Source organism: Neospora caninum, chromosome V (assembly GCF_000208865.1).
Source record: "Neospora caninum Liverpool complete genome, chromosome V".
Lineage (NCBI taxonomy): Eukaryota > Apicomplexa > Conoidasida > Eucoccidiorida > Sarcocystidae > Neospora > Neospora caninum.
The window spans coordinates 1246969-1257506 of NC_018391.1; the positions used below are offsets into that span (position 1 = coordinate 1246969).

Sequence of the window (10538 nt, forward strand, 5' to 3'; positions counted from 1 at the left end):
GAAGAATCTCCGTGTATTCGTTACCTACAACGTGAATGCCGTGAGACGAAAGAGACGGGAAAGACAAAGAGCGACGGCTCACGCAGGTGTTCGCCACAGCCACTTTTTGCCGCCCTATTTTCCACAGCAACGGAGATCAGGGCTACTAGGTGCCCCTCGCGGTGGCGACACCGCTCAGAACTCAAGAAGATGAACTTGCATTACTTGTCGTTACAGACAAAGATCAGCGCGCTCAGGTAATGACTACGGTTTACGGTAAAGCCTGCTGATTCTGGACTCTACTACCAGTGATCGCCACACCCCGGCTATCTCGACAGCAGCCAGCGTCACTACGTCTGCACTTTGTCTTGCCAATTGTGGCCATATGCGTGTCAGAGCCATCAGAAAACGGTAAGACTCAAACAAACCGTTGTTTCTGTTCCTGTAGCCTGATGCTCTTGGAGCGTGTCCTATATGCTGTATTTCAAGCGCAACATTCCCTCGACACCTCCGAAAAGGCAGAAAGCATCAAGGCCTTGAAACAAGTCGGAAGACAAATGCATGACTCTGCCTTTCATACGCACCTTATGGATAGCTGTACGCAGAAGAATGCACAGAATTTCTTGTGGAAACGAGGCCTTCTGAAGACCAACAAGTCCTTTTCTGGGGTATTTAGTTGGGTTTCAAGTACCTCTTACAGCTGGGAATGCTTGACCTTTTCAAAAAGTACATGCCAGAAACACGAGACAGAAGAGTATATCTTCCGTAGTGCCATGGGTGTGTACGTCTTTTCTTTTTCGGGAGACATTGTCTTGGGATGGCTTCCATAAATAGCATCAGCAATGGTTGTTGCTGGGCAGTGTGTGATCATGCACGAAACAAACCATTGTTGAAAAGATGCTGCAACCAGGCAACACGAGAATGCGCTACAAACAATTTCAGGGATTCTACACATCTGGTCCCTCACGGTAATCAGGCCACTATAGGTGAAAATGTGTCACACGGAAAGTAGGTAACGTGGCATTTCTTCAGAGCAAAATTGCATGGGGCGAGACGGTGTTCGTAACCCGCAGTACGCAGCACACGTAGAGATCTCGAGTTTCGTGCATGCATGCATGCGACCAGCAGAGGGAATCCCGACGGAACCTGCAGTCCATTCCGATCTCTAGGTTTCGATGTGCGTTTTATGATCCTGTGTGAAAGTAATTGGCTCCTTGTACCTAAGTGCAACAGTGAAATGCAACGGACAGTTTCTGCGTGCCATCGGGCAGGTTGTTCGCAATCGGAAACGCAGAAAGATACACCTGCAGACTTCAGCGGTAACGTAGAAGCGTTACAAACCATTTCAGCATTTCAGAACAAAATCCAAAGGCAGGTATTCTCTTCATCTCAGGTTGATATCGCACCGCGCGTCGTTTGGTGACTTGTCAGGGTCTTGTAGTTTTCCCAGCAGGTGGACAGGAAAAAGGTGACGAACAGCGGAGCATGGAACACAGGAATGACTGGACAGGATCGACGTTCACGGGAGAATCCCGGAACGGCTGGTTTGAGGGTACTGGGAGATACAGGTTTGCCAGTGGTGTTGTGTACGAGGGACAATTTCGGAAAGGAGACTTCCATGGAGAAGGTATGCGCGACTCTGGCTGCATCCGCGGTTCAAAGCCAGCAAATGATGCTACACCCACATCAAGGCAGAGAGACCGTTAGCCCCTCCGAAGAGCAGGCACCCTAGAGGTGTGAAGATGTTGCTTGGCCGGATGAGCTTGCTCAACATGCTCTGTAGCAAAATGATTCCTTGCGTAAAATGCCTCGGGGCCACCTCGGTACATCTGTAGAAAACTTGCATGAGTTTAGTGCCTCATCGAAGGCGCACAAAAAAATTAAATACCAGAAGTCAAAACATATAGTGATGGCGCAGAATGTATGTCAGCGTATGCGTCGACCTTTAACTGTATAGTAATGTGTTTGCTCACATATCGACACGCCTCTGAGATGGCTTCGCAAGTGTTCCTCAATAAAGTCTGGAAGAGACAATCTCAGCTAATCCCCCCCATTTGGCTCGGGCGTCAAAACACAACGCCTATACTCCCGAACTGTCGACCGAATCTGGTAGTACATGCGTCTTCCGGTGGATCTGCTACTCGAAGCATGAACCAGGTGTCGGCTGCCTCGCGACGTCACGCCCAACGTGCAGGCAGTTAGAACAGTACAGTGGAAGTATGTAACAACTCCCATGATGGTGTGATGTAGGCGAGCTTATCTATCCCAATGGAGGGAGATACAAGGCGACATGGATTAGGGGAAAGGCCACGAATGGAAAGTACATATTCAGTGATGACTTGGAATACAAGGTGAACAACTGGGAGTATATTATTCCACAAGACCGCCGTTTCTACGCTGAAACGGTTGGGGGCTTCCGACCACAAGGAATAGCCCTTCAAACCAACCAAGGACAGGCAGAAAACATTCCATATGGAACGTACAATACGGGTGAGGCAAGAGTCCAGTGCTCCGCACACTGCTGCAAGGCCATAGAACTACCTAATGTCAGGGTATTTCCACAACATGTCCGAGAACGTGCCTCTCATGCGCATTACCATGGCTTCAACGAGCGGCATCAGTACGGGGGATTGGAAGTGAGGAAGACCATCCGGATTGTTTGCACCACGTGAACTTGTGTAGCACGTTGATGAGGGAAACTGCAGGAGCATATTTAACCCTGTTGGCACAAATATGCATGGGCGACAGGACTCGATTTGTGTTTGGCTATGCATGTGCTGAATGGACACTTTTACTGCATCAGCAAGGAGAAGCCGCTCTTTGCCTGTTTCCTTTTGTGAATCGGCATCCTGCAGGTGATGGATTTTTTGAACGGACGTCCCGGCGCATCCATACCTATGACGGCGCCCATGTTGTCGCGGAACCAGATCCTGCGGAGATCACGTGGATCGTAGATCAGTGTAGGAAGGGACTTGAGGGCCCGACACCCGACCGTGCAGAACAACTTCGACAACAGGCGGGCAGTAGGCCTAGCGGAGTTAACAGTGTAGATGACGCTCCATTGGAACAGAGCTCATGCGGAGGCTCAGAAAATTATGACGAGAACAGTGCGGGGAAATTTTAGCTCCTGTGTAGCCGCGGGTGACGGAGTATGATCTTTGTGAGGTGTGTTTACCCCCGCTGCTGACTAGGGCCGGGCTTCTCGTTATTGACTTTCTCGACGATCCGGTGGTCCGCCAGTGTTGTTAGCATTTACGCCGTTTCATTTCTACTCCTTGCATTCTCGCCACTGCGAGTATTTGTATCGTTCGGACAACGCATCGCAACGCCTTTCATTCTGATACTATGGTCAAGGCTCATCGGTTGCGTCAACTAAGGAGTGCGCACCCACAGAAAAACCGAGACGAATGCGTCACAGCGAGGACCTTATCACACAAGGAAATGAAGGATGGTAAGAGAGCCTCAGAAACAATTTTGGCTGCACACGCAACGAGTCCCGTCCATTTGCCTGGTTGCTGGGTGTCACCGGGGTACCACCTGCAGATAATCCGCAGAATGCTATTGTCAGTGTGAAGGGAAGAAACCGTTTTCGCCGTCCACGTGCCCTGTATCGGAGTTTAGTGGGCGGCCTGCGCGAAGCAAGGGCGGGAGAGAGGCGGGTGTCAGGGTTGTACTGTGCAACTCTCAATCCGGATGTACTTATTATCGTCCGCTGCCACTGTCGTGTTTCCTTTTGAGAAGGCGCGGGTGTCGCGGGTGTAAGCCGGAGACCTAACACAGAGGACCCTGTCTGCTGGCAAATAGTCCCTTTAAGCGGATCACTTCTGTTTTTGCTCGAAGGACGTCTGCCCTGTTTTGTGACAAGACGCATAACCGTGTCGGTGCCTTCCATGCATCGGCTGTTGCTTTCCGTTGTGGAATGTGGAATGTCAGCTCTGGCCATTCACTTGCTGTTGACGGAGCGTCTGTCGGATTTTCGTTTGGTGCTGTCAAGAGATATTTTTTGTCAATTCTACAGCATTTGAGGAAGTGTGCTGCCTCTTCCGTGCAAGCCTGTCCCACGTCGGTGAATATTTCCAAGTGATCTACAACCGCGCATAGCGACAATGGCGTCCCGAAGGGTACCACTGTTCGTTGCACTTTGTTTTATTACGATAGTGGCACAGCAGTCAATAGAGGCACTCGGCAGTGCCAGCGCTGGAGAGCCAACTGACACAAAAGCAGCGGAGACTCGTTGTCAAATATCATCCGAAACAGCATCGAGTGCATCAGAGCCTGCCGCCGACCAACAGTCCTTTCTGACGGCTCGCAGTTCGTCTGTTTTGGAGAATGAGGTTGCAGGACAAGGTGATGTTGAGCCTCAGGAGAAAGACGGAATTGCACAAGGCAGTGGCGCAGGCCATCGGTTGCCACAAGGGAGCACTCGACGACGTGATCAAGCATTTGCGTACGGCGGATACTACAGCTACGGAGCAGGGTTTCCAGGATTCATGCCTTATGGCGGTTATGGTATTTTTGGCGGCTTTCCGAGGATGCCTGGTTTCGGTTTCCTGTTCTGATATGGAAAGGTGACAAATCTGCGTTGATACAAGCGAGGGCTCTCGCCGCTTATTGCTTTAATCGGTTGGGACTGGCATCCGCTATCTGTGTGTCGAATGAACTTATGAAACTCTCTCTGACCTCGAAAGTAACGTTCAAGATGTTTTGCCCTAAGGGCGCAAACCGCCGAAGACGCGTGTGCTGGATTCCAGAGATGATTTCACAGTTTTTTTCGCTGTCAGTACGGGGAACAGAGGGAAAGAACCTTGATGGAGTCTACAACGAAGGGGCTCGCACCCCAAAATCAGACTGAGTTGCATCATGCTCTCTCAGAAACCACGAAGCATCCAGTTCCGGCAGCTGCCAGCTTATTTAAAACATGTTTTGGTGTTATTGTCTCCGAGTTCCACTTGAGCCCACCAGAAAGTAAATACATTCCCGTATTTGTGGTCGCTGATATTTCCTTCGTGCACCTCGGGCGCTTTAGGAGAAAACGCCGTAGGGCTCATGTCAGTCTTTTTGAAGGTGCGAGTTCTTCAGCATGTTTCCGATCCAGCGAAACTGCACTGGCGCAGTTGCTGAGCGCGTGAGCAACACGACAACAGTCACACTGACGTAGCGAACCCGGTCCGAGTCTGTCCTCGAGACTTGACACCACATAAAACCTAGATTGAATATCTGACACGGCTGGAACCGTAGGATATGCACGGTCCTATCGAATTGTACTGTCCCTAAAAGTAAAGATCTAGGATAAACCGTCTGTAGTAATCAAACGATTCTGGGATATCCACTTAGAAACGACGGCCGCGGTGTGCGTATACGATAGATCGACCGCTCCCTGAATGGTCTACAGGGATGCACCGGGTGATCGCAAGCGGTCCAGCTACTTCCCTCGTTGGAGTGAACCAACTGAAACTTGATTTATTCCCTATTAACACAGGGCGACGAGGTGTGCGATTGCGTGTTGTTGAAAAGCTGCGAATTGGAGATGTTTTGTTTCAAGCGGAGATACGGTAACCTGCTCAAGATGTCTTTTCGAGGCGAAAAATGTTAGTCCTTCCTCTGGAAGACAATGAGTCGGTTTATCCTTCAACTCAAGAGTACGTTGTGATGCACCTTGCTGGGCGCCGACGTCTCTGGATTTGAGATAGTTCCGGTGCCACATAGGCATGCGCCACTGTAGAATAGGTATTTTTGCAGTCAGCCGATAACTGGCGATCGAAGTCGATTCGGTAATGGCTTGGTTTGCGGGAAGCTGATAGCGTTAGATGCGCTTCGGCCACGGTTTTGGGGCTTCTGTACTCTGTGGGTAAACTGAGTAAAGTCTCACTACGATATTTAAATGGCATGTAACATATCCTCGTTGCTGTACAATGTTTAGAGCGGCAGCCTTCCATTCGGCTGCCTCAACATGTCATTGTGACACGCGAACATAACTCGAATGGCCATCGGCCCGTAACACCGATCCCCCTCCTACCACGTTCAGGCCTCATAGTGACCGCCGTTTGGCATGCGCATGCACGGAAATTATCCCAGCTAAAGTGGTTCTTAATAGCATATGAGGAAGACAAGCAATGCACTGCCATCGGCGAAGCTGCTCTCCACCGCTGGGAAAATGTTGCCCCAGACCCTGCCGCGATTCCTCGGGTGAGCGGTACCAGGTGGGCGCTTTTCAGGAATTCGGCAAATTAGCCCACCATTGAGTCTTCGGTGTCGATTCATCCCACTGGGGCCATCGGCTTACTATGTGCCTTCCTGCTGAAGCGGGGCAGAGAGGCTGATGGTCTCTGAAAAGCCTGTCCGACTTTAGTCTGAGAGGGAAAGAGCATCTATCTCTAGCAAGGCAGAAAGGACGGTTTTGAAAAACCATCACCCAAGAAGAATCGCTTACGAAGAAGCAGAGGCGCCAGAACACAACGACAGCCAAACCGAGACACCCCGCAACGGCGGTGGACCACGTTGTAAATCTGGTTGCATAATGTCACTCTTTCATGAAAGTGGTTCGCACTTCGAGTTCTGGGAACGATCCTTGTGAATGTAGGCTGTGCCCCAAATACCTCGTGGCTCTCACTTCTAGGTTGTATTCTTCACTTCCACAAGAGTAGCTTTTGGACCGTGTAGGTGGACGAGTCTATTGACGTGAGTATCTTAACGGTGCTCAATCTGATTTCTATGCTACACAGCCGTACAGAGTAGTAAATACTAAAGTCCAATACCCCACAGTGAGTTACAGGATATATTCCACGTGTTTTTACGGCATGTCATCTGTGTTGTACTTTCGCTGAAAATGACAGTTGAGCGGTGGGATCAGCCAATTCTGAATTTGGCGGATTCATTGACGGGCAAGTGCGCAACAGAGAGAGTTGTGATTCAAAAGATGCCGTGCTGCCTTCACCAGCCCAGAGCCAGAGATGGTTTTTGAAAATGCTCCGGTTGCGCTATTTTTCCAGAGGCCTGCTCCGAGGCCCTTCAAACGGCTCAGGAAATGGTGAAGAGGATCACTGACGAGAAAGAAGCTCTGGAGGTGGCCCTTGAAGAGCAAGAGCAGGCGCACGCCTGCCGCATCAGGAACTTTCAACTGGTGTGTCGGCGTTATACAGAAAACGGAACGCGATACGCTTGAAACCTTCTACCCCAGTGCCGGCAGAAGCGCCATTGTTCAAAAAGGAGTTCCTGGAGCATCTGTGTTTCTTTCAAAGGACCTCGGGAATGTGGGTTGCTCATCGTTTTTCTGGACTTAAACCGGAATTATTGTTACGCCATCGTTATCTCTGCGGTGACACAGTAGGCATCACTGTGACTTCACATCTGACAGTGTGGCGCACCCACAAACTGTTGAACACAGCTTTTGCCCACGCAACAGGATGGATCTTCGATTAGCAGATATGAGCAACGTTGAAGACGCTGTGACTTGTTTCCAGGAAATGGAGAGCTTGCAGGCCAGGATGGAACAGGTGGCCTCTGAACTGTTAGGAAGCCAAGAAGAGTTGTGTCGTCTTCGTTCCATAAACGCCGAGGTCAGCAGTCCGTTTTAGTCGTCCAGTTACACTGGCGCACCTAGAAATGCGCGCGGTTCAAGTAAAACTGGGTTTCTGAGCCCAGCTGCCGAAGACCAGTGCTCGCAGTGCAGGAGTCAGAGCTTTAGTTTTTTCTGCACGCGTCCATATGTCTCCGAAAGACACTTTTCTAACGTCTAAAACTCCCTTCAATTTTGCTCGTGTTACATTCCTGTCGCCAGCATTCGATCCTCCAAACTTCCTGGTTTGGTTTTGCAGCTGGAATCTAACGTGGCAAATGCCGTCAAGCAGGCTCGCGCCTACAAGGCCGACAAGTCCGAGCTCAAATGCAAGCTGCAACGCCTATCGCAGGAAGAGAGGATCCGAGCGGATGTGAGGAGAGCGTTCTTGAGGACGGGCGTATCCTTGACCTGACTTCCGAAGGGTCTGCGATGTAGCCTCTCGTAACCGGAATACCCGTGGCGCGTCACTGTCGCCACACATTTTTTCTGTTTCTTCTTTCGAAGAGGGGTTGTGACTCGGCATGGCGACGATCATCACATCCTGTATTACACGAGGGGCGCATGTCAAGCGGGTGGCGCACTGGGGCACAGATATCTTTCTAAAGAGACCATGGCCTGTTTTGTGGATACGAAGCCAGAAGCCAGGCGCCTGGAAGTTGTCTGCCGTCGCATTATCCAGGAAGCGCAAAGAGCGTGTGACGCCTTGAGTAGCGAAGTCCGGCGAGCACGTGGCAGCGCTGAGACACTCGCCGCAGCCCTGAAGGACTGCCTGATGGAGAAGTGAGGAAGGCACGACTCTGCACGGTGGTGTTTCAGCGTAGCGATAGCTCTCCGTCGCTTCCAAAGGCAGCGTCGTCTCCAGGACACACTCACGCAACCCTGGATTGGCCTCGACGCATGTGTTTTTTCTACCATGTCGCTGAGAGTGCAGCCAACGTTCGAGGGCCAGAAACCCCCACGATCATTGCTATCGCTGTTTCGCAGGCACTACCGTAACCGCAGGAGTGCAAGAATTCGTGCCATCTCTGGTCAGTGGTTGCGCTACGGACGGCTCGTTGGATGGGTTGTTTTTGTCGACACAAATAAGAAGGATGCGGAACTCAATCTACGTGTAGCGCAACGGCCGCCGCAGTGTGCAAGGCCTGAGTACCTCTTGAAGCAACCGTTTCCCCGTTCGTTGTCGTGTCCTGGATTTACAACCGAGGTTCCCGAGATGTTGTACAGTTGTTCTTCTGTACGCGCACCTTGTAGGCGAAGCATCCTGTCTTTCTTAACGGAAGTCTTCAGCACGCCGCCAGATACCTCTACACTGATCAAACCTGGCGCGCTGCAGAATGCCAAGGTAAATCAAGACAGCAGGCCGTCATGTCAAGCAAGTCTTCTGCTGCTGCCGCGCAGCTAATGGTGAAGTATCATCACGTTGGCGAAAAGCGAACAGTGCCACGACAAATCCGAGTTTTGGGCTCTGTCTTTTGAGTAGAAAGTCTTTTATGGGCTGCCGAGCATTCTGACGGCGCGTCCAGCTGTCCGTTACCGCTGGGCACAGGATGTTCCTCATTATTCCGCTCCTTTGTGTGCGAAACATGAGACATCGCTTCGGCCAACGGTTTCGTCGCCATTTTTGCAGTTTTATTACTAGTCGAAGTCTGCATGTCAATATATCTATGTGTATGCACGTTCGTTGTTTCCTCCTGTTGCCTTGTCCTTGTGATACTGATGCAGTTTGTTCATTCGACGCTGACCCCTCTCTCCATGCATGTGTTGTTGGTGTTGAACTGTTCTGGCTCGGGGTATAAACGCCTGTATTTGATTCAGCATGGAGGACAGGAGCTGTTAGGCCTTATAGGAAATCTGGAAGTCGAGATTCATGACGCCGCTATGCACCTGCATCATATGGTAAGCCCCGTGTGTTGGCGTTCGTCTCGGAGATCTCGACCAGTCCTCTGCCGCTGGCCACAGCCGCTTTTCCCCCGCTTCCCTGAGTTAAGGGAAGCGTCCTTCGTTCAGAAAGAGACACAAGAAATCCTTTCGCGACTACGCGCGGACTTCACAGTGGTTGTGGACTGACTCCGTTTCTTTCCGCACAGCTGCAACGTTTACGAGAAGAGTCCAAGTACACCGACACTGTCTTTGATTCGAGACTGCAAAGTTTTACAGTCGACGAGCTCATACACCGTCTTCTGCTCGAGAGGCACAACTCAGGAGGAAACTGCGTGCTCGAAGATGCCTGCCACTGCCCAACTCTTCCCGGTAACCAAATAGGCGCAACGCGATTCAGGCGCATGCGAAATTGCAAACTGCTAGCGAAACAACCTTCCGTTGTGCAGGTGCGGTGTGCTGTGTGTCCGCCGAAAATCTGCCTGCTGAACGCTGACGTCCATCTCTGGCCTCGTCACTTGAGAGAAAAGCGAGTTGGTCAGCCGAATCCTGTGGGAATCGACCACGGCACACAACTTTTTAGAATATACGCCAACTTTCGACGGTATGCCCAGTACCGGCAAGTGTCTCATTCATTCACCCCGAAACGATGAAGCATCATCCATGCACAGAAGGCTACCCCTGATCGCGCATCCTCTCCTAGCGGGGCACGAACACAACAGCCCACCGTGTCTAGTTAATTTTCTCTACATCATCCCACCGCGCCCCGCCGAATTCTCTTCACATCCGTGTGGCTGTTGACTGTTCCGTTGTGTTTTGGCACTCCGTGTGGCGCAGTGACATGCCGCATTGATTGGCGACTGGAAAAGGACCGTTATCTCAGGTTGAAGCACGTGATCAACAGAAAAGTTGGACAGCTCCTCAAACTGCAAAAACTCGCGAAATCTGCAGCTGCTGCCAACAGGTGCCCTCTGTACTAGGGTTTCACAGGGAACCCGCGCAGAGAGCGAAACTCACGAGCGGCGGGGCGACCAAGGAAGAAATGGTTTACGGTGGGGCGGGACAAATGCTTTTGCGGGATCTCTTGTACGGCCCTGAAAAGGGGCAAATTAGAGTGCCGATA

General features: G+C 51.1%; 2 protein-coding genes across 2 annotated transcripts; both read left to right on the forward strand.

Annotated features, from left to right (window-relative positions):
- Positions 1-4085: 4085 nt before the first annotated feature.
- Positions 4086-4538, forward strand: NCLIV_013590 (conserved hypothetical protein; the record flags this gene model as incomplete). The annotated part of the gene is made up of 1 exon (XM_003881550.1): positions 4086-4538. The coding sequence occupies one exon, from the start codon at positions 4086-4088 to the stop codon at positions 4536-4538; it is 453 nt and encodes a 150-aa protein (XP_003881599.1).
- Positions 4539-5590: 1052 nt separating this feature from the next.
- Positions 5591-10395, forward strand: NCLIV_013600 (conserved hypothetical protein; the record flags this gene model as incomplete). The annotated part of the gene is made up of 5 exons (XM_003881551.1): positions 5591-5618; positions 6969-7099; positions 7794-7907; positions 8789-8879; positions 10253-10395. 5 exons carry the CDS (start codon positions 5591-5593, stop codon positions 10393-10395), a joined length of 507 nt encoding a protein of 168 aa, XP_003881600.1.
- Between the last annotated feature and the right edge of the window lie 143 nt (positions 10396-10538).